A 23,923-nucleotide genomic window follows, 5' to 3' on the forward strand; every position below is an offset into this window, starting at 1 on the left:
CACACATACAGTATATTTTCCCCCATTCTACACTTGACAAGCAGTTTCCTCATTCCACCACGTGGCACTGTTCTGTACGTACCATGGTCACGGGGCTGCACACTGTCAAGATAACGTTTATATTGATAAATCTCACACTTTTCACGGTAATGATCCCTAGCATGGTTCACACACAGATGATCTCCTACGTCTGATTAATAAATGAGGCCTCAGGTAATGAATAATAATAATAAACAACAGTACAAATATATATATATTTTGAAAATAAGAAAAATCTTAAAGTGCATAAAATGAAGGAGAAAATAAAGGTTAATATATATTATATAATATATATATTTATAAAATACATTTATGTTGAATGTGTGTAGGACTGACTGACCCTCCTGCTAGATAGGGGTCCAGCTAGGTACCTAGTGGAGGACTAACTGACCCTCCTGCTAGGTAGGGGTCCAGCTAGGTACCTAGTGGAGGACTGACTGACCCTCCTGCTAGATAGGGGTCCAGCTAGGTACCTAGTGGAGGACTAACTGACCCTCCTGTTAGAAGATCCACACTTCCAGGAGGCTGCAGAAGGAGAGAGGCTGTGTGGTTGGACCTAACTGACCCTCCTGCTAGAAGATCCACACGTCCAGGAGGCTGCAGAAGGAGAGAGGCTGTGTGGTTGGACCTTTCGTAAGACATTGCTCCAGCTCCCCAAGAAGGTTGATCATCCTGAAACTTGACTCAGTTCCTTTTCTCAACACCATGTCGATGATGTCACGTGCCTTCTCTGCCCTCTCAGCTATTCCCCCTTTCGTGAGTCCATTTCCTCATTTCCTTCAGACAGAGTGACTTGCAATCCCATAAAGAATCTAAGGAAGGTCTTTGGTCAAGATGACAACATGGTGATGTGTATCTTTGACTAGCCTCACACAGTGACACTCAAAGTCAATCTTAAATGAATCATTATTTATTGTCAGTGAGCTGGAGAGGTTCCAACCAACTCAATGCACCATAGTACACATGTCAATCAGAGGCTATGCCTGGGGCAGCCCCAGCATTTCTTATATATAGCTATACACAGACAGGTTACATTTGCATGATTTTGCATAATTAATGAATCATTACTGTTTGCTTCATTCATGTGACCGACCAATACTGGTTCATAACATTTGACAGACCAACACCTCATGAGACTTCTTCTCTCTAAGCTGAGACCTTGAAACTGAGATATCTCGTTCTCAAACCAACGTCTGGCCTTACTGCCAAATTACAGCTACTGATAGTGAGGATTTCTACAGTCAGCCACTTGCATGAACACACAAATTAGTTTACAGAACAGCACATGAATAAAACACAGACATTTGTTAAAAGAATAGCACAAACAAACATTTCCCTTAAAATCATTTAAGTGTCTTTGTCCACAGACTAGAAGACAGGCCTCAGCATCTTCAGATTAGGAGAAGTGTCTTTGTCCACAGACTAGAAGACAGGCCTCAGCATCTTCAGATTAGGAGAAGTGTCTTTGTCCACAGACTAGGAGACAGGCCTCAGCATCTTCAGATTAGGTGAAGAGGTGTCTTTGTCCACAGACTAGGAGACAGGCCTCAGCATCTTTAGATTAGGTGCTAAAAGACAGAGGATGGAGGAGAAGGGAAGAGGGAGATCAAAAAGTAGGGAGAAGGAGTGAGATACACCTGAGATAATGATGTGATGATGGTACTATGATACACCTGAGGTAATGATGGTCCTGTGATACACCTGAAGTAATGATGTGATGATGGTCCTATGATACACCTGAGATAATGATGTGATGATGGTCCTATGATACACCTGAGATAATGATGTGATGATGGTCCTGTGATACACCTGAAGTAATGATGTGATGATGGTCCTATGATACACCTGAGATAATGATGTGATGATGGTCCTATGATACACCTGAGATAATGATGTGATGATGGTCCTATGATACATCGGAGATAATGATGTGATGATGGTCCTATGCTACACCTGAGGTAATGATGTGATGATGATCCTATGATACACCTGAGATAATGATGTGATGATGGTCCTATGATACACCTGAGATAATGATGTGATGATGATCCTATGATACACCTGAGATACTGATGGTCCTGTGATACACCTGAAGTAATGATGTGATGATGGTCCTATGATACACCTGAGATAATGATGTGATGATGGTCCTATGATACACCTGAGGTAATGATGGTCCTGTGATACACCTGAAGTAATGATGTGATGATGGTCCTATGATACACCTGAGATAATGATGTGATGATGGTCCTATGATACACCTGAGATAATGATGTGATGATGGTCCTGTGATACACCTGAAGTAATGATGTGATGATGGTCCTATGATACACCTGAGATAATGATGTGATGATGGTCCTATGATACATCGGAGATAATGATGTGATGATGGTCCTATGCTACACCTGAGGTAATGATGTGATGATGATCCTATGATACACCTGAGATAATGATGTGATGATGGTCCTATGATACACCTGAGATAATGATGTGATGATGATCCTATGATACACCTGAGATACTGATGTGATGATGGTCCTATGATACACCTGAGATAATGATGTGATGATGGTCCTATGATACACCTGAGATAATGATGTGATGATGGTTCTATAATAGAACTATAATGAGAAACATTTATTACAGGCAGCAACACAAAAACATGGTTCCACTCTGAAAAAATACTTTCTCTTTGATCTGGGTGGCTATGTTTTTATTTGACCTATATTTAATCATTCCACATATTCAAGGGAGGGAGAAAAGAAACCGGTCTTACCTAGATTCACTCAAGAACTTAACAAGATGGTGTTCGTGTTCACTGAGAGCTTTGAGACAAGCTCCCATCACTTCTGGTCCTTTAGGGAGGACTGCATTCAGTAGTTCTCTCATTCGCTCCTGTTCAGTTGTTTCAGCTTTTATTCTGGAGTACTCTTCATCACCAATCATGCTCTTTGACAACAGAACATCTGCTATTGGCATTGGGTTTTTGACTCCCTGAATGAGTTCAGCCCTGTGTTTCTTCAGAAACTCCTCAGCAGGAATCCCAGAGAGTGTTAATGCTGAAGGGGGGTGAATTAAATGAATATGTCTTTAGGGTGAACAGCAGCTGTTTCTACATCTAACAGTCTCTCCAGTTCCTCTGATAGTCATGTCTTGTTTTGAGCTGACTCCAGGGTTGTCGTCAATTCATATTCAAGTCAGTCAAAATTAAACCAGTTTCTTCAACCATTACGGATACTTTTTGGAATTTGTCGAACGGAACACGGTTTTGATTTTCAGAGCATAATGCGCAACCCAAATGGTGTTTTTTTGTGATAAAAGTCATATTTATCGAACAAAAAGAAGATTTGTTGTGTAACTGGGAGTCTCGTGAGTGGAAACGTCTGAAGGTCATCAAAGGTAAGCGATTCATTTTATTGCTTTTTCTTACTTTCGTGACCAAGCTAACCAAGCTAATATAAGGCTAAGCTGTTGTAGCATTGAAAGCTACACTCACAAAAGCTTGGATTTCTTTCGCTGTAAAATATATTTTCAAAATCTGACACGATAGGTGGATTAACAACAGACTAAGCTGTGTTTTGGTATATTTTACTTGTGATTGCATGATTCTAAATATTTTTAGTAATATTTATGCATTTGGTGCCCTGCAATTCAGCGGTTGTTTAGGAAAGTGATCCTGTACTCAGGATGCGTAGCGCAGAGAAGTTAAATTACGATAGATAAATGGCTGGTTCTTTTTTCCCAACACCGTAGGTTCATGTACTTTGACATAAAGCGGTCAAATTAGCACTCTATATTCGTTTTGACCTTTAATCCCAGAAAAATGTCCATAACTCAAAAAGCATTGAGGCTTTGATGCCATCTTGTTCGGGGTCAACTGCCCATTACGCCAAACCTATGCTCACCAAGTTTCGTCTTCGAAATCTTTTCCGTTTAGGAGAAAAGGCCACGTCGTGATTGGTGATGTTTCGTACATTTGCAATATGATTCCATTCACCCTCTGGTGGGATATATCGGGACAGCGAAAAAACGACCAACATTTTGAAATGTAATCAAACGGAAACCGAATGTCCGAGAAACTTCATTAGATGACTTCCTGAAAGATCTGGCCCCCGTGCACGGCACACCGCCGTCCGCAAATTTTACAAACGTTGGTGGACGTCTAGTAAGAGACCGTACATTTGCAATATGGTGTTTCTCACTAACCATACGGCAAATGTCAAAATGTTCCCTTCATGTATGTAAATGTGATCGTTTTTTATTTTTAATACATTTGCAAAAATGTCTAAACCTATTTTTGCTTTGTCATTATGGGGTATTGTGTGTAGATTGTTGAGGAAAGAAAACAATTGAATCCATTTTAGAACAAGGCTGTAATGTAAGAAAAAGTGGAAAAAGTCAAGGGGTCTGAATACTTTCCGAATGCTCTGTAACTCTCATGTTAACTTACTAGTTGAATGGGTGTCAGTGACGTATTCTGTCGTCCACCCTGATCTGTTTTACCTGTCTTTGTGATTGTTTCCACCCCCCTCCAGGTGTCGCCCATCTCCCCATTACCCCCCGTGTACTTATTCCTGTGTCCTCTGTTTGTCTGTTGACAGTTTGTCTTGTTTGTTCAAGTCAACCAGTGTTGTGTCTCAGTTCCTGTTTTTTCCCCAGTCTCTCTTTTCCTGTCCTCCCGGTTTTGACCCTTGCCTGTCCTGACTCTGAGCCCGCCTGCCTGACCACCCTGGCTGCCCCTGTCCCTGACCCCGCCTGCCTGACCACTCTGGCTGCCCCTGTCCCTGACCCCGCCTGCCTAACCACTCTGGCTGCCCCTGACCCTGACCCCACCTGCCTGACCACTGTGGCTGCCCCTGTCCCTGACCCCGCCTGCCTGACCACTCTGGCTGCCCCTGTCCCTGACCCCGCCTGCCTGACCACTCTGGCTGCCCCTGTCCCTGACCCCGCCTGCCTGACCTCTCTGGCTGCCCCTGACCCCGCCTGCCTGACAACTCTGGCTGCCCCTGTCCCTGACCCCACCTGCCGACCTGTACCTTTAACCCACCTCTGGTCTACTGACCCCTGCCTGCCTGACCACTCTGGCTGCCCCTGTCCCTGACCCCACCTGCCGACCTGTACCTTTAACCCACCTCTGGTTTACTGACCCCGCCTGCCTGACCACTCTGGCTGCCCCTGTCCCTGACCCCACCTGCCGACCTGTACCTTTAACCCACCTCTGGTCTACTGACCCCTGCCTGCCTGACCACTCTGGCTGCCCCTGTCCCTGACCCCGCCTGCCTGACCTCTCTGGCTGCCCCTGACCCCGCCTGCCTGACAACTCTGGCTGCCCCTGTCCCCACCTGCCGACCTGTACCTTTAACCCACCTCTGGTCTACTGACCCCTGCCTGCCTGACCACTCTGGCTGCCCCTGTCCCTGACCCCACCTGCCGACCTGTACCTTTAACCCACCTCTGGTTTACTGACCCCGCCTGCCTGACCACTCTGGCTGCCCCTGTCCCTGACCCCACCTGCCGACCTGTACCTTTAACCCACCTCTGGTCTACTGACCCCTGCCTGCCTGACCACTCTGGCTGCCCCTGTCCCTGACCCCACCTGCCGACCTGTACCTTTAACCCACCTCTGGTTTACTGACCCCTGCCTGCCTTGACCTGTCTTTGCCTGCCCCTGTTACAATAAACACTGTTACTTGGACTGTCTGCATCTGGGTCTTACCTTGGTCCTGATAGTACTCATCTGAAAGATAAACAACATGAGGTTACATCATATATGTCATTATGGGGTATTGTGATGTCATTATGGGGTATTGTGATGTCATTATGGGGTATTGTGATGTCATTATGGGGTATTGTGATGTCATTATGGGGTATTGTGATGTCATCATGGGGTATTGTGTGTAGATTGATGAGGAAAGAAAACAATTGAATCCATTTTAGAACGAGGCTGTAATGTCAGAAAAAGTGGCAAAAGTCAAGTCAATACTTTCCGAATGCTCTGTAACTCTCATGGTTACTTACTTGTTGAACGGGTGTCAGAGATGTATTCATCTGAAAGATAAACAACATGAGGTTATATCACTCTAAACAGCATCTGGTACTAAAGTACAAAGTGATGATTGACATGTGCTCCTACCTCGTGATACTATTTCTTTCCATACTGTCCTCTCATCATCACCGAATAACTCCATCTCAATGTCAATCCCTGTCATTTTCACAACCGCCTTGAAAAAGCTTGGTGTGGTGTCTCTTTGTATGAGATGAATCCTCTGGAGGGAGAGAGAGAGAGACTGCTTTAGCAATGTGAACATGTTTCCCATGCCAATAAAGTCATTTGAATTGAATTGAGAGAGAGAGAGAGAGAGAACAATGCATAGAACTGTGACTTAAATGTCAGATTCATGTTCTTAGTCAACTAAAACTGTACCGGTGGATTGATGGCAGTAGAACAGGGAATGTTCAGTCTGAAGTAACTATTCAGTTTGAAGGACCGCTCTGGTCTTGTGATGGGAATCCTTTTAGACCCTTGAAACTTTGTTTCCTGTTGTTCCACAACCTGTGAAACGAGGCACGAAATACCCAGCCAGTCAATGTATAGTCTGATTCAAACATGATTCAGAAAACTCAAAAAGCGTTGAGGCCTCGACACCATCTTGTTCGGGGCCAACTGCCCATTATGCCAAACCTATGCTCACCAAATTTAATCTTGGAAATCTTTTCCGTTAAGGAGAAAAGCAACACATTTATCTTCATTTAATGAGTGTCAACATAACTAACCAGTGGTGCAGTTTAAGGTCATCTCTATAATAATGGCACCTCACCAGTATTTGCCCGGGGTTACTGGGGAACAGGTATAGGCGTGGAATTAGTGTTTCCTTCATCACTGACAGATAGAGCATCAGCTCACAGTGGACGTCTACGTTCCAAGACAGTAATCTCAGTATCAGAGAGATAGCTGAGAACTTGGGATGGAGAATCTTAACATGGAATCTGGTGACCTCATGCACTTCCTCTAAAGAAACTCCATGTTCCTCTACATGAAGAATCTTCATCTCATTCCTCAGGGAAGGGTTGGTCCCTGAACAACACAATAAAAAGGAGACAGAAAGACAAATATTGTATTATTCATTATTCTAAAAAAACACAAAGAATATGCAGTACCAGATCACAGTAAACTCAAACTCCCATAATAGTTCATTCATTAATTCAGGAAGTGAAACTCAGTTACATGGAAATGTCTTTCTGAATACTATTTCTACATGGTTTTACCTAAACAGACAAAGTGTGGCAGATGAACTTCCTCCAGTTCACCTAACTCCATAGTGATGTCCAGCAATGGACCACCTTGTGTGTACTGCATGTCTTTCTGAAGTTGACTGTAGGGTTCCCAGTTCCTGAAGTGATACTTCAGAATGACATCTCTCTCACACAGCCAGCGGAGCCCAGACACTGTGCACTCATAACTCCCTTTGGGTGTCCTGTGCCTGAGGGCAACAACAAGATGTGGTAGAGAGGGTCAATGGTCAAATGGAGAGGTTGGATTAGAAGACTATTCCCAAAGGTAATGGGGAAATACACTAGCAAGTGGAATGAAATGTTAAAAGTAGTTATTTTACCTGAACATTGTCACTCCCTGGACAGAGGAAGTCAAGGGTTCAATCTGAAGCCAGTGTGTGGAGTCCTGAACAAGGACAAGCATGTCAGTAATACATATGGGGCCTGTTTCCTGGACACAGATTGAGTCTAGTGCTGGACTAAAAAGCATGCTCAATGGAAGTTTCAATAGAAAGTTCTTTAAGGTCCAGGACTAGACTTAATGTGTCCGGGAAACTGGCCCATTAACCAAAGTACCTCATCAAATATATTTATTCAATGTTACATGGAATGCTGGTGATTTATCAATTAAACTGTCTAATGACAAAATATGACACCAGCTAAAATCCTGCATGACTACAAGCAGAACACAGGACTGCCTATATCCCAGTATGAATGGTTGGTCAGTACACACCTCAGTACACACCTGGCTTTGAGACTCTGTTTATATTACTAAAGCAGAACACAGGACTGTCTGTATCCCAGTATGAATGGTTGGTCAGTACACACCTGGCTTTGAGACTGTGTTTATATTACTAAAGCAGAACACAGGACTGTCTATATCCCAGTATGAATGGTTGGTCAGTACACACCTGGCTTTGAGACTGTGTTTATATTACTAAAGCAGAACACAGGACTGTCTATATCCCAGTATGAATGGTTGGTCAGTACACACCTGGCTTTGAGACTGTGTTTATATTACTAAAGCAGAACACAGGACTGTCTATATCCCAGTATGAATGGTTGGTCAGTACACACCTGGCTATGAGACTGTGTTTATATTACTAAAGCAGAACACAGGACTGTCTATATCCCAGTATGAATGGTTGGTCAGTACACACCTGGCTTTGAGACTGTGTTTATATTACTAAAGCAGAACACAGGACTGCCTATATCCCAGGATGAATGGTTGGTCAGTACACACCTGGCTTTGAGACTGTGTTTATATTACTAAAGCAGAACACAGGACTGTCTATATCCCAGGATGAATGGTTGGTCAGTACACACCTGGCTTTGAGACTGTGTTTATATTACTAAAGCAGAACACAGGACTGTCTATATCCCAGTATGAATGGTTGGTCAGTACACACCTGGCTTTGAGACTGTGCCTGACTCCTGCAGGTATGTAAAAGTAGGAATTGACATAATGACTTACCTCAACATGGTCACAAGTCTTACAGCTCTGAGGAATCCCTGAAGTCAATAGTAGTTGTTATTTAAAATGGACAATCTCATGTAATAATGAATTAATAATTATTAAATAGAATTGTAATAAAAATGAATATAAGTGAGAAAAAGTCACAGAATGTACACACATCAGCATACCATAATCTGACATTAGTGTTAATAACACTCACATTTCTCAGGTCCAGACTTTATACAACTCTCTCCACCATGGTCTCTGGTATTCTCAGGTCCAGGCTTGATCCAACTCTCTCCACCATGGTCTCTGGTGTCCTCAGGTCCAGGATGGATCCAACTCTCTCCACCATGGTCTCTGGTGTCCTCAGGTCCAGGCTTGATCCAACTCTCTCCACCATGGTCTCTGGTGTCCTCAGGTCCAGGCCTGATCCAACTCTCTCCACCATGGTCTCTGGTGTCCTCAGGTCCAGGCTTGATACAACTCTCTCCACCATGGTCTCTGGTGTCCTCAGGTCCAGGCCTGATCCAACTCTCTCCACCATGGTCTCTGGTGTCCTCAGGTCCAGGCCTGATCCAACTCTCTCCACCATGGTCTCTGGTGTCCTCAGGTCCAGGCTTGATACAACTCTCTCCACCATGGTCTCTGGTGTCCTCAGGTCCAGGCCTGATCCAACTCTCTCCACCATGGTCTCTGCTGTTGGTAAAGCAGAAGGATAGACTGTGATTAAACTAAATACAACTTATAGGCTTTATATAGCATACATACAGTCTTCATAAGCAGTACAAAGGGTGTATAAAGGGTGACAGGACAGCTCCCTATGTAGGCTGCATTGCCTAAATGTGACATAACCCACTATGTCACCTTCCATAAAGTCAATACTGATGGTGACATTTAACTAAGCAAGTCAGTTCAGAACAAATTGTTATTTACAATGACGGCCTACACCAAACCCTCCCCTAACCCGGATGACGCTGGACCAATTGTGCGCCTAACACATTAAAACACACCACTACTACTATTTATTTATTTGTATTTATTTTTATATATAGCCCTTCGTACATCAGCTGATATCTCAAAGTGCTGTACAGAAACCCAGCCTAAAACCCCAAACAGCAAGCAATGCAGGTGTAGAAGCACGGTGGCTAGGAAAAACTCCCTAGAAAGGTCAAAACCTAGGAAGAAACCTAGAGAGGAACCAGGCTATGTGGGGTGGCCAGTCCTCTTCTGGCTGTGCCGGGTGGAGATTATAACAGAACATGGCCAAGATGTTCAAATGTTCATAAATGACCAGCATGGTCGAATAATAATAAGGCAGAACAGTTGAAACTGGAGCAGCAGCACAGTCAGGTGGACTGGGGACAGCAAGGAGTCATCATGTCAGGTACTACTACTGGTCTAACTGTCTGTAGGTCCAACATTAAAACACACCACTACTACTAATCTAATTGTAGAAATGATTCAAGAGGAAAACAAATGATAAAACATCGCTATGACTCACCTCTGAATGTGTTGGTCATCTATCGGACACAGGGTCAATGAGGTGTAGTCGGAGGAGTACATTATAAACCCAGGATAGAGGGGTTCAGTGAATGTGGTGTGTTCTGTGTAGAAGTGTGTCACTGTACCAGAGGAGGACACACTATAGAAGGACAAAGTACCAGCTGGCCAGTCCAGATACACTCCAACTCTCTTAGAAACAGGAAAAGTATCTGGTCGACTGTATCTGATGACTCCATTATGGTAAAAGTTATAACCACTATCATAGTAGACTAAACACCAGGACTCCTTATTGTGTCCAATCCTACGGTCATCCTCCCGTCCCTTCCTCTTCATTCCTTTGTACGCCACACCAATGAAAGCCCCGTCACCATCCCTCTCCACCTCCCAGTAATAACGACCTCCAGATAAGCCTTCTCTGCAGAGAACTTGGGGATGATCCAATCTGTCTGGATGGTCTTCATAATGCTGCTTCTCTTCCACCAATGTCACCTTCCTGTTCCCCTCAGACAGTATCAGGTATGGGTTTGCTGTATTTGGGTCCAGGGTGAGATGACAGGCATCTGTAGACAAAAAGGAGAGTTTAGCAAACCACATCTTTTGTAGTTATAGAACAAGTATTGATTAGTTACTATAGTTCTGAATATACAGTTAATTAGGATTGAAGAGACTTACATTTCCGCGGCCCTGATTTCAGCCTGCACTCTACACCATGATCCACACTGTAGAAGAAACAGGTTATTGACTGACAAAGACCTAATAAAGCAGTCAACATTTAAACCATATTGTTGTGTTCTGGTGCACTATCCCAGTTCATTACTATCCTACCTACTGCGTACAGAACAGAGTACAATGCATTACTAGAGACATACAGGTATTCTATCCTACCTACTGCGTACAGAATGGAGTACAATTCATTACTTGAGACATACAGGTATTCTATCCTACCTACTGCATACAGAACAGAGTACAATTCCAACAGGATATCAGAGATGCAGAAGAAGAGTATTCATGTGGTGATGATGTATGCTGTGTTGGAGTGCTCAGCCTGCTGGGTGAACTTCCCATTAATTCTACCATCATGTCCTCATGTTACTGACCCTACTACACTACATATGACACAACAGCTGCTCACACTATCAGGACATCTATCCTGACTTACTTCAGCTTCATCAGTTTATATGTGGGATCCACCAGAGCAGCTGAAAGCAGTCCCCCTGCAGAGTCTCCTGGGTGATTATAGCTCAGGTCCAGCTCTTTCAGGTGGGAGAGGTTTGACCTCAGAGCTGAAGACAGAACAGCACAGCCCTCCTCTGTGACCAGACAGCCAGACAGCCTACAGAGAGACACAGCAGCTGTCTAGGTTGATGTACTGGTGTCAATCATCTTGTAGGACACGAATACATTTGTCCATGACACAAACATTGGGATGAAACATCAGATTTATACAGTATTTGTTTTACTAAGCTCAGTACAGACCTGACTGAAACATCTGTACTTACCCCAGTGTGTGTAGTTTACAGTCTGGATCCTCCAGTCCAGCAGACAGCAGTGTAACTCCTGAGTCCTGCAGGTCATTGTCTCTCAGCTCCAGTTGTTTCAGTTGTGAGTTGAGTGAACTCAGGACTGAGGACAGATCTGAACAGCAACCCTCTGTCAGACCACATTGACCTAGACTAGAGGGCAGAAGATCACATGTTTAAAACATCCACATAATAACTCATACTGAAGATATTTAACTCACACTAGTGTCTGTATGTTGCAGAGTGGACTGGTTAGTCCAACACAGAGCAGCTCCACTCCTCTGTCTCCCAGGTCATTGTAGCTGAGGTCCAGTTCTCTCAGGGGGGAGTTTGGTGTCTGCAGAGCTGAGGCCAGAGTCTCACAGGATTCATATGTGATTGTACAGTCAACCAGTCTGGAGAGAGGAGATATGTTGATACACTGTTAAATCTGCAAAGCTTTACGAAAATGAGATGCATTAAGACAATAACAGAAGGACATGATCAACCAATGTTAAAAACATACAAACTCAGTCAAGATATTTAACTCACACTAGAGTCTGTATGTTGCAGAGTGGACTGGTTAGTCCAACACAGAGCAGCTCCACTCCTCTGTCTTCCAGGTCATTGTAGCTGAGGTCCAGTTCTCTCAGGGGGGAGTTTGGTGTCTGCAGAGATGAGGTCAGAATCTCACAGGATTTATATGTGAGGTAACAGTCAGCCAGTCTGGGGAGAGGAGATATGTCGATACACTGTTAAATATGCAAAGCTTTAAGAAATTGAGATGCATTAAGACAATAACAGAAGGACTTGATTAACCAATGTTAAAAACATACTAACTCAGTCAAGATATTTAACTCACACTAGTGTCTGTATGTTGCAGAGTGGACTGGTTAGTCCAACACAGAGCAGCTCCACTCCTCTGTCTCCCAGGTCATTGTAGCTGAGGTCCAGTTCTCTTAGGGGGGAGTTTGGTGTCTGCAGAGCTGAGGCCAGAGTCTCACAGGATTTATATGTGACTTTACAGCGATCCAGTCTGGAGAGAGGAGATAATCAGTTAGATAAACAAATCCTTCATTATAATGATACTGTATACATCAACTCAATAACAGAACTTACAGTGCTCTCTTGCAGGTTTTCACTACCGGCAGCAACCTCTGATAACCTTCCTCTGATGTGTTGTATGTCTTCAGGTCAAACTCCTCCAGCACCTCCTCTGACATCAGTAACAGGTAGGCCAGGGCTGAACATTGATGAGGTTTTAGTCTTGTTTCTGAAAGAGTTCCTGAACGCAGCGAGGTCTGCATGTCTTCAACAAGAGAGTTGGCACCAAGTTCATTCAGGCAGTGGAACAAGTTGATGATCCTTTCTGGTGAGGATTCCTCCTTGATGTTGTCTGAAAGGTACCTGACTGTTCTCTCAACTGTTTCCTCATTGGTCTGTGTTGTACTTCCTGTCTGTGTCAGAAGGCCTTGTAACAGATTCTGATTGGACTCCAGTGAGAGACCCAGAAGGAAGCGGAGGAACAGGTCCAGGTGTCCATTCTCACTCTTCAAGGCCTGGTCCACTGCTCTCCTGTGAATGTCAGACAACTGGATTGACTCCTTCTCTTCATCATCACTAGTGGGGGAGAAAACATTTTCCTTCTTGTCCAGACATGATTCTAAAGCATGCACTGCTGCTAGAAACTCCTGAATGCTCAGATGCACAAAGCTGTAGACCGTGTCTTGGTACAGCCCAGATTCCTCTTTAAAGATCTCTGTACACAATGCTGAGTACTCTGATGCCTCTGTGACATCAAGGCCACAATCTCTCAGGTCCTCCTCATAGAAGATCAGGTTGCCCTTCTGCAGCTGTTGGAAAGCCAGCTTTGACAGTTTCAGGATCATCTCTTTGTCTGACTGAGACAGTTCCTTTGTGTTTGTCTCTGTGGCTTTGTTGTACTTCTTGTTTTTCGCAATGATTTGGATGAGTATGAAGTGTGAGTACATCTGTGTCAGAGTTTTGGGGACTTCATCCTTCTCTGCCTCTTTCAGCATCATCTCAAGGACAGTGGCTGATATCCAACAGAAGACTGGCATGTGGCACATGATGTGGAGGCTCCTTGATGTCTTCATGTGTTTGATGATTTCATTGGCCAGAATCTGATCTGTGATTTTCTTCCTGAAGTACTCCTTCTTCTGTGGATCATTGAACCCTCGTACCTCTGTCATCTGGTCAACACACTCAGGTGGGATCTGATTGGCTGCTGCAGGTCGTGTGGTTATCCAGAGGAGAGCAGAGGGAAGAAGATTCCCCTTGATGAGATTTGTCAGCAGCACGTCCACTGAGGTTGGCTTTGTGACATCACAGCACTTCTCATTGTTTTTGAAGTCTAGAGGAAGACGACACTCATCCAGACCATCAAAAATTAAAACAGTTTTGGTTTCACCATCTTCAATGCTGTCAATCTCTTTCAGCTCTGGGAAGTATTGGGAAAGAAGTTGCATCAGACTGTATTGGTCCTTTTTCAGGTTCAGATCACGGAAAGGAAGAGGAAACATGAAATGAACGCCCTGATTTGCTTTTCCCTCTGCCCAGTCAAGGATGACCTTCTGCACAGAGACTGTTTTTCCAACACCAGCGATTCCTTTTGTCAGCACAGTTCTGATTGGTTTGTCTTGTCCAGGTAAAGGCTTGAAGATGTCGTTGCATTTGATTTGTGTCTCTTGTGTTGGTCGTTTCTTGGATGCCATCTCTATCTGTCTAACCTCATGTTCATTATTGAGCCCTCCACTTCCACCCTCTGTGATGTAGAGCTCTGTGTAGATGTCCTTGAACAGAGTTTGGTTTCCATGGTCTCCAATTCCTTCAGATATGTGTTGATACTTGTGTTTCAGTTTAGCCTTAATGTCTTGTTGCACTGTCAGCAGAGTTTGACCTGTAGGAAAACAATGAGAGTTGGGACTCATAAGTTTGTGTGTTTTATAATGGCCTTTGTACCATTCTTTGTAATATTATATGAAACACAGTCTTACTTCTTCTGTCCAAAAGGTTGTGTGTGATCTTTAATGCATCCTCACTGTCCAAACTCTCCACTTCCTTATTGTCATCTGGTAATGGTTCCTGGCTGAAAGCAGGTGGTTGATCACTCTTCATTGATAGCAGGCTGGTTGTAGGTGACTCTGCTCTGGGCGTCTGGACACTGAACAAAACAGGGAGACAGATCACCTCATCAATATCACATTAATACCTCATCTACTTCATTTTAACAACTGTATAATGGAACTTCTATAAGTTTCTTTTAAAGCTACAGTCTGCAATTGGTAAATCCCCGTTTGGCCTTTTAAATGAATTATGTAGATCTACATGCCATGTAATTTGGGATCACTTTTAATTAGTTAGATTTTTTTAATAGCAATGTATATTTTGCAATTCATCTCTTACCTCTTTGAACTGGTGTCTTGAGTCATTTTAGAGGCAGTGGTCCTCTCCTCTGTCTCCCCAGAGAGACTCATTTTAGAGGCAGTGGTCCCCTCCTCTTTCTCCCCGGAGAGACTCATTTTAGAGGCAGTAGTCCCCTCCTCTGTCTCCCCAGAGAGACTCATTTTAGAGGCAGTGGTCCCCTCCTCTCTCTCCCCAGAGAGACTCATTTTAGAGGCAGTGGTCCCCTCCTCTCTCTCCCCAGAGAGACTCATTTTAGAGGCAGTGGTCCCCTCCTCTGTCTCCCCAGAGAGACTCATTTTAGAGGCAGTGGTCCCCTCCTCTGTCTCCCCAGAGAGACCTGTTTTAGATGTAAGTCACAGCTCACTCAGCTACAATAAGTAATAACAGAACAGTATGTCTGAACATTGAAGAACCATTAACAATGACAACACTTTTATTGTCGTAGGTCAGAGTTCAGATACTTCTTGTTGCATTTAAACATACACAGTCCAATATTATTAATTTGATTTGGATCCCCTGACTCCATAACAACAGCTAGTCTACCTGGTTGGATCCCCTGACTCCATAACAACAGCTAGTCTACCTGGTTGGATGCCCTGACTCCATAACAACAGCTAGTCTACCTGGTTGGATCCCCTGACTCCATAGTCTTCCTGGTTGGATCCCCTGATTCCATAACAACAGCTAGTCTGCCTGGTTGGATCCCCTGACTCCATAACAACAGCTAGTCTGCCTGGTTGGATCCCCTGACTCCATAACATACTTTAAGGGAACATTTCGGCATTTGCTGTATGGTTAGTGAGAAAGTCCATATTGCAAATGTACGGTCCCTTACTAGACGTCCGAAAACGTTTGTAAAATTCGCGGACGGCGTCGGGCCGAGCGGCAGGGCCGGACCTACCGGGAAGTCATCAAATGAACTTTGTCGGACATTCGGTTTCCGTTTCATAAAATAATCAAATTTTGTTCATTTTTCCACTGTCCCGGAAAATCCCACAAGAGGGCATAAGCAATCATATTGCTATTGGACAAAACATCACGAATCACGACGGGGCCTTATCTCGAAAACGGAAAATATTTCGAAGCCGAAACTTGGTGAGCGTAGGTTTGGCATAATGGGCAGTTGGCCCCGAACAAGATGGCGTCTAGGCCTCAACGGTTTTTGAGTTATGGCCATTTATCTGGGATTAAAGGTCCAAAATGAAAATAGGGAAATTATTTTTCCACTTCACGTCAAAGTCAAGGAGCCTCCGGTGTCAATAAAAAAAGAACCAGCCATTTATCTATCGTCATTTAAGAGAAATCGTACAATGACAGATTGGTGATGTTCAAAGAAAGGTGGGGGGTTTTTTCAACGGTTACAGATCCAGTTGCAGGGTGTTCATACAAATCTTTTTAAAGTGTGCTGTGGAGCTCTGCGAGATTTCTGTGATTTTCTATGATTTTCTGAAATAACACACACTCACTAAACCCTCCGTAAATAACTCCGTTCTTAACGTAAAGACTTAAAACTCAGGATTCTGTAAAGGCATACCCCAATCAGGATATGAGTTTATTTATAGCTTCCTGTGCCAACCGGAAGTGCCTTAAATGGCAACCCCCATAAACTTTAATTCAGTCATTTCTCCCAACAGATGTAAAAAAAAAGCTTTCTCTCTCACACACACACAGACACACACACACAGCAAGGATGGAGTGACAAAGTGAGGTGCTTAAAGACACACAGAGCCTGCAATGGCATTTCCGTATTTGCTAGGCCGTGCCGAGTTCAACGAGATGCCCCGCTTGACCGTAGCTCGCTCGGTCTAAGCGCAGCGTCCATTGAAAAGTAGGCCCAAAATAAAGCCTAGCCCAAATGTCATTTGTTTTGGGTGACAGTGAGAGAACTGTTAGGGTGAGAAGCACAATTCGACCTCAGGTACGTTCCTAAGGTCCTCCCGATCCGTGCAAGCCTAACCTTGACCATGTGGCATTAACTCTTACCAGTTAAAAGAAGGTGTTTACATCAAACAGTTTGCTTTGACTTCTCTCCCCATAGGAATACATTGCCTGCACCTCTAAATTCAACCTGAAGCCTATGTGGGTTATGAATGCCTTATGAACCTGTCTTCTATGACAGTCCATCAGACCACTATGAGGTCTACCTGTGTCGATTCTAAGCTTCCTGGAGCAACCGGAAGTGGTTAAATTGACCCAAAAGGTGTTTTGATGTACATAACCTTCAAAGGTGAAAATGACTACATTCAACCCTGTGTAGATCAGTCAATTCTTAACTTAAATACTTAAAACTCAGGATTCTGTAAAAGCATACCCCAATGAGGATATGTGTTGACTTATAGCTTCCTGTGCCAACCGGAAGTGCCATAATTGGTGTCTCAGGAGCTGTTTCGAAGGGTTAAAAAAATCAGATCTTTCCAAAACTTCATAAATGTGATTAGGCAACCCCCATGAACTGTAAATCAGACATTTTTCCCATAAAATTTCAAAGGAAAACTAAATCACACACATACACAGCTTGGAAGTAGGGACCCATTGGGGTGCGTAGAGACATACACTGCCCGCATTAGTTAACCTTGTTGGAACTTTTAAAGAACCGCCAGACCTAGAGTTCCGAAACTTTAGAATCCTGTTCTGGACCACAGGTCGATAGTGCGTGGTGAGTTACGTGGCTCTAAAAGGTTCTCGGACCGAGAAACAGCCTCGTACATTTGCAATGACTTCAATTCATTTTTGCATCACGAAAATGACGACATTTAGAAATGTCCCAGAGTCGTAAGACTAGGTGCATTGCGACCGTCTCGGACCATAGAGACAGAACCCAACGTTTCTTTCCGATAGCTCATTCAAGGACCCCGTAGCAAGTCATGGAAAAAAGTGGATTTTCAGCACCAATTAGGGTTTTGCTCAGACACCAAATGACCGATTGAGCCGAAACTTGGGATTCGGGGTCGCCTCAGCTAGGCCTACACATTACATAAGAAATGGACCCGCAGCTAGAACGTAACTACGTGTTTTATGGTTTTTTTATGGTTTGAACCGAAGGCGTTGTGAATTTTGGGCCAGCTCTGAAGTATGTGATAGTTGGCTACTAAATGAGTTGGAAAAAGTGGGTTTGGTGTCAGTTTGTATCAGTTTGGTGTCAGAATGATATCTAATTGACTGATGGACAGTGACTTGCTGGTGACTCTTGTCCATTTGCAATATGTTTAAACAGTGAGGTACCATCACCAAAGTGACATTCTGAAATCAACCCTAACGAGCGATTGAGATGAACCAGAATCACTGCCCAGCCATCCCGTGTTCATCGGGCCAGTCAATTTCACATACCTGCAGGATTTTTATAGCATGACAAATTCGTGATGGTACCTGCCCATTGAACCATATTGCAAATGCACAGTGACTTTGCAAAAGTAAGAAAACATAAACAAATGGACATAATGAAATCACCATATTTTTATTTTTGGGTTACCAGTTGCACAACAATGCACGTGCATTTGCAATATGATTCAACAGTGAAAAAACATCACCAAATGGACATGATGAAGTCAACACAACGAGCGATGGAAAGGAGCAACTATCACTGCCAGGCCATCCTGTGTTCATCAGGCCAGTCAATTTTGCATTTCTGCAGGATTTTTGAGCATGTTAAATTTCTTATGGTAAATGCCCATTGAACCATATTGCAAATGCACGTGCACTTGCAATATGATTCAACAGTGAAAAAACATCACCAAATGGACATGATGAAGTCAACACAACGAGCGTTGGAAAGGAGCAACTATCACTGCCAGGCCAACCTGTGTTCATCAGGCCAGTCAATTTCGCATTCCTGCAGGATTTTTATAGCATGACAAATTCGTGATGGTACATGCCCATTGAACCATATTGCAAATGCACAGTGACTTTGCAAAAGTGAGAAAACATAAACAAATGGACATGATGAAATCAACACAACGAGTGATGGAAAGGTACAACTATCACTGCTCGGCCATCCTGTGTTCATCGTGCCAGTCAATATAGCATTTCTGCAGGATTTTTGAGCATGTCAAATTTCTTATGGTAAATGCCCATTGAAACATATTGCAAATGCACGTGCACGAGTCTTCTCAATTGGTTTAGTTATTTCCTGTTTTACAGCATTGATGCTCTGAAGCCTGGTGTTGTTGTCACCAAGGAGCGTTGGGACTCAGTCGGGACCAGGTTTCAGCTGTTGCACAACGCTGACATCCTTCCTCCCATAGATGGTCTGCCTGTACAAGCACCACCTGGACTGGACACAGCTCGACAATCTGATATTTTTGAGAAGATCAGGGAGTTGTGCTACGAAGAAGCTATGGACAACACATGCCCTGCACCACAAGTCAAGGGCAGGACAAAAACAGGCTCTCTGAATATAGATTCCCTTGTTCATGCGTGGTTCAGACGGATCAGTTCATCATTGGGGGAGAGTTCCCAGTCATCAGCACTGTCTGCAGTGCTTCTAGTCACATGACTCTCCCCTAACACACGCCATACGTTGTTGCTACTTTTAAAAAATGTATCCTGCTGCTCAGCCACTTTACCTATACTGATTGTATACATATAACTACCTCATCTATCACCAGTATCACTGATATGGTTATTGATATGGTTCTTCTACATACTATATAACTACCTCATCTATCACCAGTATCACTGATATGGTTATTGATATGGTTCTACTACATACTATATAACTACCTCATCTATCACCAGTATCACTGATATGGTTATTGATATGGTTCTACTACATACTATATAACTACCTCATCTATCACCAGTATCACTGATATGGTTATTGATATGGTTCTACTACATACTATATAACTACCTCATCTATCACCAGTATCACTGATATGGTTATTGATATTGTTCTTTGTCAGGGTAGGTTCCTTGTTCCTTGTCCATCATTGGTTTACTGGTGAAATCAGCAATCAGACAATAACTTCTTTAAGTAAATCAATCAAACCTTTACTAATGTAACTGCAGACAGAATTTGACAATGGAAACATATCATGTATGTTTCTGCAACCAACCAAAGAGCTGGTTAACTATAGACTATATAACCATGATCACTCCCTAGTGGTATGATCACCTACGTCAATGTATGTGTGTTCCCATAAGCTGAGGTTACCTTATAAGGTAACCTGGTACAGTAGCTTCTGTGAATTCATTAGCATTGTCCACTGTCACACAAGATCAACATGTCAAAACCAGACAGTGGTTACTTCTCTTTATCTAGTTTCTGTCTGACTCAGACCCCGCCTGCAAGCACACTCTCACAACAGCCAGAGCTTTAATCCACAAAGACTAATATAGATGCTTGTGCAACGTATAGTGGCAGCGTTTTAGACACATAGCAACAGTATCTATTCAAAGGCCTGCAGCAAAACATATGAATCTTAAGGTCCCCTTAATCAATAATTAAGATTAATCCTGCATCTTCTAAATACTGTACTGTAATGTAAATACTCATCTATCACCAGTATCACTGGTATGGGTATTGATATGGTTCCTTTACATACTGTATATTATGTAGTTCTTTCTCTACATTGACACGTGTTATTATATCATTTATATTGACACTATCTATTTCTGATGTTACTACTATGTCAGTAACCATTTGTCTGTACAGTTTCAGCCTTCTGTATAGTCCCATCCACGTTGCTAGATGTGGCTGGGGGGTATAGCATTTCTATCACATGACCCATCCATGTTGCGAGATGTGGCTGGGGGGTATAGCATTTCTATCACATGACCCATCCACGTTGCTAGATGTGGCTGGGGGGTATAGCATTTCTATCACATGACCCATCCATGTTGCTAGATGTGGCTGGGGGGTATAGCATTTCTATCACATGACCCATCCACGTTGCTAGATGTGGCTGGGGGGTATAGCATTTCTATCACATGACCCATCCACGTTGCTAGATGTGGCTAGAGGGTATAGCATTTCTATCACATGACCCATCCACGTTGCTAGATGTGGCTGGGGGGTATAGCATTTCTATCACATGACCCATCCACGTTGCTAGATGTGGCTGGGGGGTATAGCATTTCTATCACATGACCCATCCACGTTGCTAGATGTGGCTGGGGGGGTATAGCATTTCTATCACATGACCCATCCACGTTGCTAGATGTGGCTGGAGGGTATAGCATTTCTATCACATGACCCATCAGTTTAGTGTCTGGATTAGCATCATCTAACATTTATACAATATTTATATCTGGATACTTTCTGTTGATCTGGAATTGTTCCTTATTGTAGGCTACTACTTTTAGTCTTAATCTTTACTACACTACTCACTGTTTATCACATGACCTCACATGTGAATCCTTAAACAGATGGGTGGAGCTAAGGCTTAAGGGGGGTGTGAACAATGCTGAATGGGTGGTGACAAAGGAGAGCTCTCCAGTAGGTGCACCTAAACATTCAGGGGCCATTTTCTCAAAAGTGGTGTTTCAGGTTTATCAACTTTCAAAGCAGAATTACTTTCCCATTGTTCCTCAAATGCAGAGTATGATACACCATTTTGTATCTCTGTTTCTGATTTTATCAAATTAAGAAAAATAACAATTTCAAATGCTGCTACCTAAGACCGAATCCAATCGGTCACATTTAGTTTCAATGCCCATTACCGCACGTTTTTTTTTTTTACCGGATTGACTATTTTTTTCTACAAAGAAACGAGTTTACATGATACACGTCTTCCTCCGGGAAGTGAAAGAGCGCAAAGACAATAATCACGTTCATGTGCAGTCAATCTCCCATACCCTACCTACCTCATAGCCCTGTAGACTATAATATAACATTGATTCATATTGACTAGGCTGATCAATATGAATCAGCATCAATGTAAGGAAACCTAAAATGATCATTATTGAAAGTTGAAATCAGTATTGTAATAACTTAACAAGTTTGTGATTGTCTTACCCCATAAATCACCTCTCTCTGCGATGGCCTAACTTCTCCAAAACACTTTTCTACAAAAAAATAAATAATTACGCAACATACCTTAGAAACATTTTTCTTCGACCGACAGTGTCCAGTTTTTCCTTTACTTCCCTATAAATGTACTTCCTGTTTCAACACAGTGGGCGGGTTCAACAGGTATAGGTTTATGTGAAGACACACAAAGCACACGCGCAGACAGACACACAGACGCACACACACTCTCCTTCCCGCTAACTTTAACCCATGCGTATGCACAGTTTCTAGTGGTTGAAGTATTGCATTTCAAGAAGGCCAGTAGATCAGTATTTAGTGTAAATGTGGGATATGATGGACACGCTTATTCATAACAATAAAAAGGTTAATAACATGATGCAATCATTTACAGTTAGTGAGAAGAGAGAACATCCATTCCGTTTATCTTTGCATTTGTAAATATTAAAAATAGCCATCTAATCCCTAGGCTTTTATTTATTTTGTTTCCATGATAATTGCATAATAAATTCCTCACCTTTTCTGTGATGTTTTCATTCTCACGGGTATATTAGGCATATTATGGCCTACAACGAGGTCACCATTCATCCCATCTCTCATTTAATTGGACCCACTTCCCAGCAGTAAATAGATCAACTATGGTATTTCAAGCAGCCTATTTTGCTCTATGCTAGTGGTCACCAACCGGTCGATCTCCAAGGCATTTCTAGATGATCGCCAAACATTTCTGTAAACAAACGATAAAGTCTTGTGTTTCTATTTTTATTATTAGTCTCGGGGCTGTTGGTGGTCGGTGCAGACAATTCAGCTGCTGCCCTGCGCGCCGGGTAGGCAAACTGTTGCCATTTCATGTGTCTGAATGGACAAACTGTTGCCATTTCATGTGTCTGAATGGGCAAACTGTTGCCATTTCATGTGTCTGAATGGGCAAACTGTTGCCATTTCATGTGTCTGAATGTACAAACTGTTGCCATTTCATGTGTCTGAATGGGCAAACTGTTGCCATTTCATGTGTCTGAATGTACAAACTGTTGCCATTTCATGTGTCTGAATGGGCAAACTGTTGCCATTTCATGTGTCTGAATGGGCAAACTGTTGCCATTTCATGTGTCTGAATGGACAAACTGTTGCCATTTCATGTGTCTGAATGGGCAAACTGTTGCCATTTCATGTGTCTGAATGGGCAAACTGTTGCCATTTCATGTGTCTGAATGTACAAACTGTTGCCATTTCATGTGTCTGAATGGGCAAACTGTTGCCATTTCATGTGTCTGAATGTACAAACTGTTGCCATTTCATGTGTCTGAATGGGCAAACTGTTGCCATTTCATGTGTCTGAATGTACAAACTGTTGCCATTTCATGTGTCTGAATGGACAAACTGTTGCCATTTCATGTGTCTGAATGTATAAACTGTTGCCATTTCATGTGTCTGAATGGGCAAACTGTTGCCATTTCATGTGTCTGAATGGGCAAACTGTTGCCATTTCATGTGTCTGAATGGGCAAACTGTTGCCATTTCATGTGTCTGAATGGGCAAACTGTTGCCATTTCATGTGTCTGAATGTACAAACTGTTGCAATTTCATGTGTCTGAATGTACAAACTGTTGCCATTTCATGTGTCTGAATGTACAAACTGTGAGTCTGTGTGTGTGTGTCTGTCTGTCTGTCTTCAGTGTTCGTTGTCTCTTTCACCGCCGTCTTCTTGCCTACCTGTCCAGATTGTTATCTGACCCAAACCACAAATCCATGGACACA

General features: G+C 43.1%; 1 protein-coding gene across 5 annotated transcripts in view; it reads right to left on the reverse strand.

Annotated features, from left to right (window-relative positions):
* Positions 1 to 23,923, reverse strand: part of LOC109878761 (NACHT, LRR and PYD domains-containing protein 5-like) — a 109,608-nt gene that overhangs the window by 57,583 nt on the left and 28,102 nt on the right. The window contains exons 1-21 of one of the 5 annotated variants that reach the window (XM_031814742.1): positions 15,199 to 15,530; positions 14,790 to 14,956; positions 12,892 to 14,692; positions 12,635 to 12,808; positions 12,325 to 12,498; positions 12,015 to 12,188; positions 11,773 to 11,946; positions 11,433 to 11,606; positions 10,946 to 10,992; positions 10,272 to 10,833; positions 8,988 to 9,466; positions 8,786 to 8,823; positions 7,653 to 7,717; positions 7,306 to 7,520; positions 6,858 to 7,114; positions 6,464 to 6,592; positions 6,173 to 6,305; positions 6,058 to 6,087; positions 5,756 to 5,776; positions 2,816 to 3,098; positions 934 to 1,607 (exon numbers count right to left, since the gene is read on the reverse strand). In XM_031814742.1, the coding sequence (XP_031670602.1) occupies positions 1,601 to 1,607; positions 2,816 to 3,098; positions 5,756 to 5,776; positions 6,058 to 6,087; positions 6,173 to 6,305; positions 6,464 to 6,592; positions 6,858 to 7,114; positions 7,306 to 7,520; positions 7,653 to 7,717; positions 8,786 to 8,823; positions 8,988 to 9,466; positions 10,272 to 10,833; positions 10,946 to 10,992; positions 11,433 to 11,606; positions 11,773 to 11,946; positions 12,015 to 12,188; positions 12,325 to 12,498; positions 12,635 to 12,808; positions 12,892 to 14,692; positions 14,790 to 14,956; positions 15,199 to 15,494 (5,400 nt within the window). In that variant the 5' untranslated portion in view covers positions 15,495 to 15,530 and the 3' untranslated portion in view covers positions 934 to 1,600. Of the gene's footprint in view, positions 1 to 933; positions 1,608 to 1,881; positions 2,201 to 2,588; positions 3,099 to 5,755; positions 5,777 to 6,057; positions 6,088 to 6,172; positions 6,306 to 6,463; positions 6,593 to 6,857; positions 7,115 to 7,305; positions 7,521 to 7,652; positions 7,718 to 8,785; positions 8,824 to 8,987; positions 9,467 to 10,271; positions 10,834 to 10,945; positions 10,993 to 11,432; positions 11,607 to 11,772; positions 11,947 to 12,014; positions 12,189 to 12,324; positions 12,499 to 12,634; positions 12,809 to 12,891; positions 14,693 to 14,789; positions 14,957 to 15,198; positions 15,531 to 23,923 lie in introns of those variants that run through there. The other 4 variants (XR_004206913.1, XM_031814740.1, XM_031814741.1 and 1 more) reach the window with 4 other exon arrangements.

Source organism: Oncorhynchus kisutch, unplaced genomic scaffold, assembly GCF_002021735.2.
Source record: "Oncorhynchus kisutch isolate 150728-3 unplaced genomic scaffold, Okis_V2 Okis07a-Okis12b_hom, whole genome shotgun sequence".
NCBI lineage: Eukaryota > Metazoa > Chordata > Actinopteri > Salmoniformes > Salmonidae > Oncorhynchus > Oncorhynchus kisutch.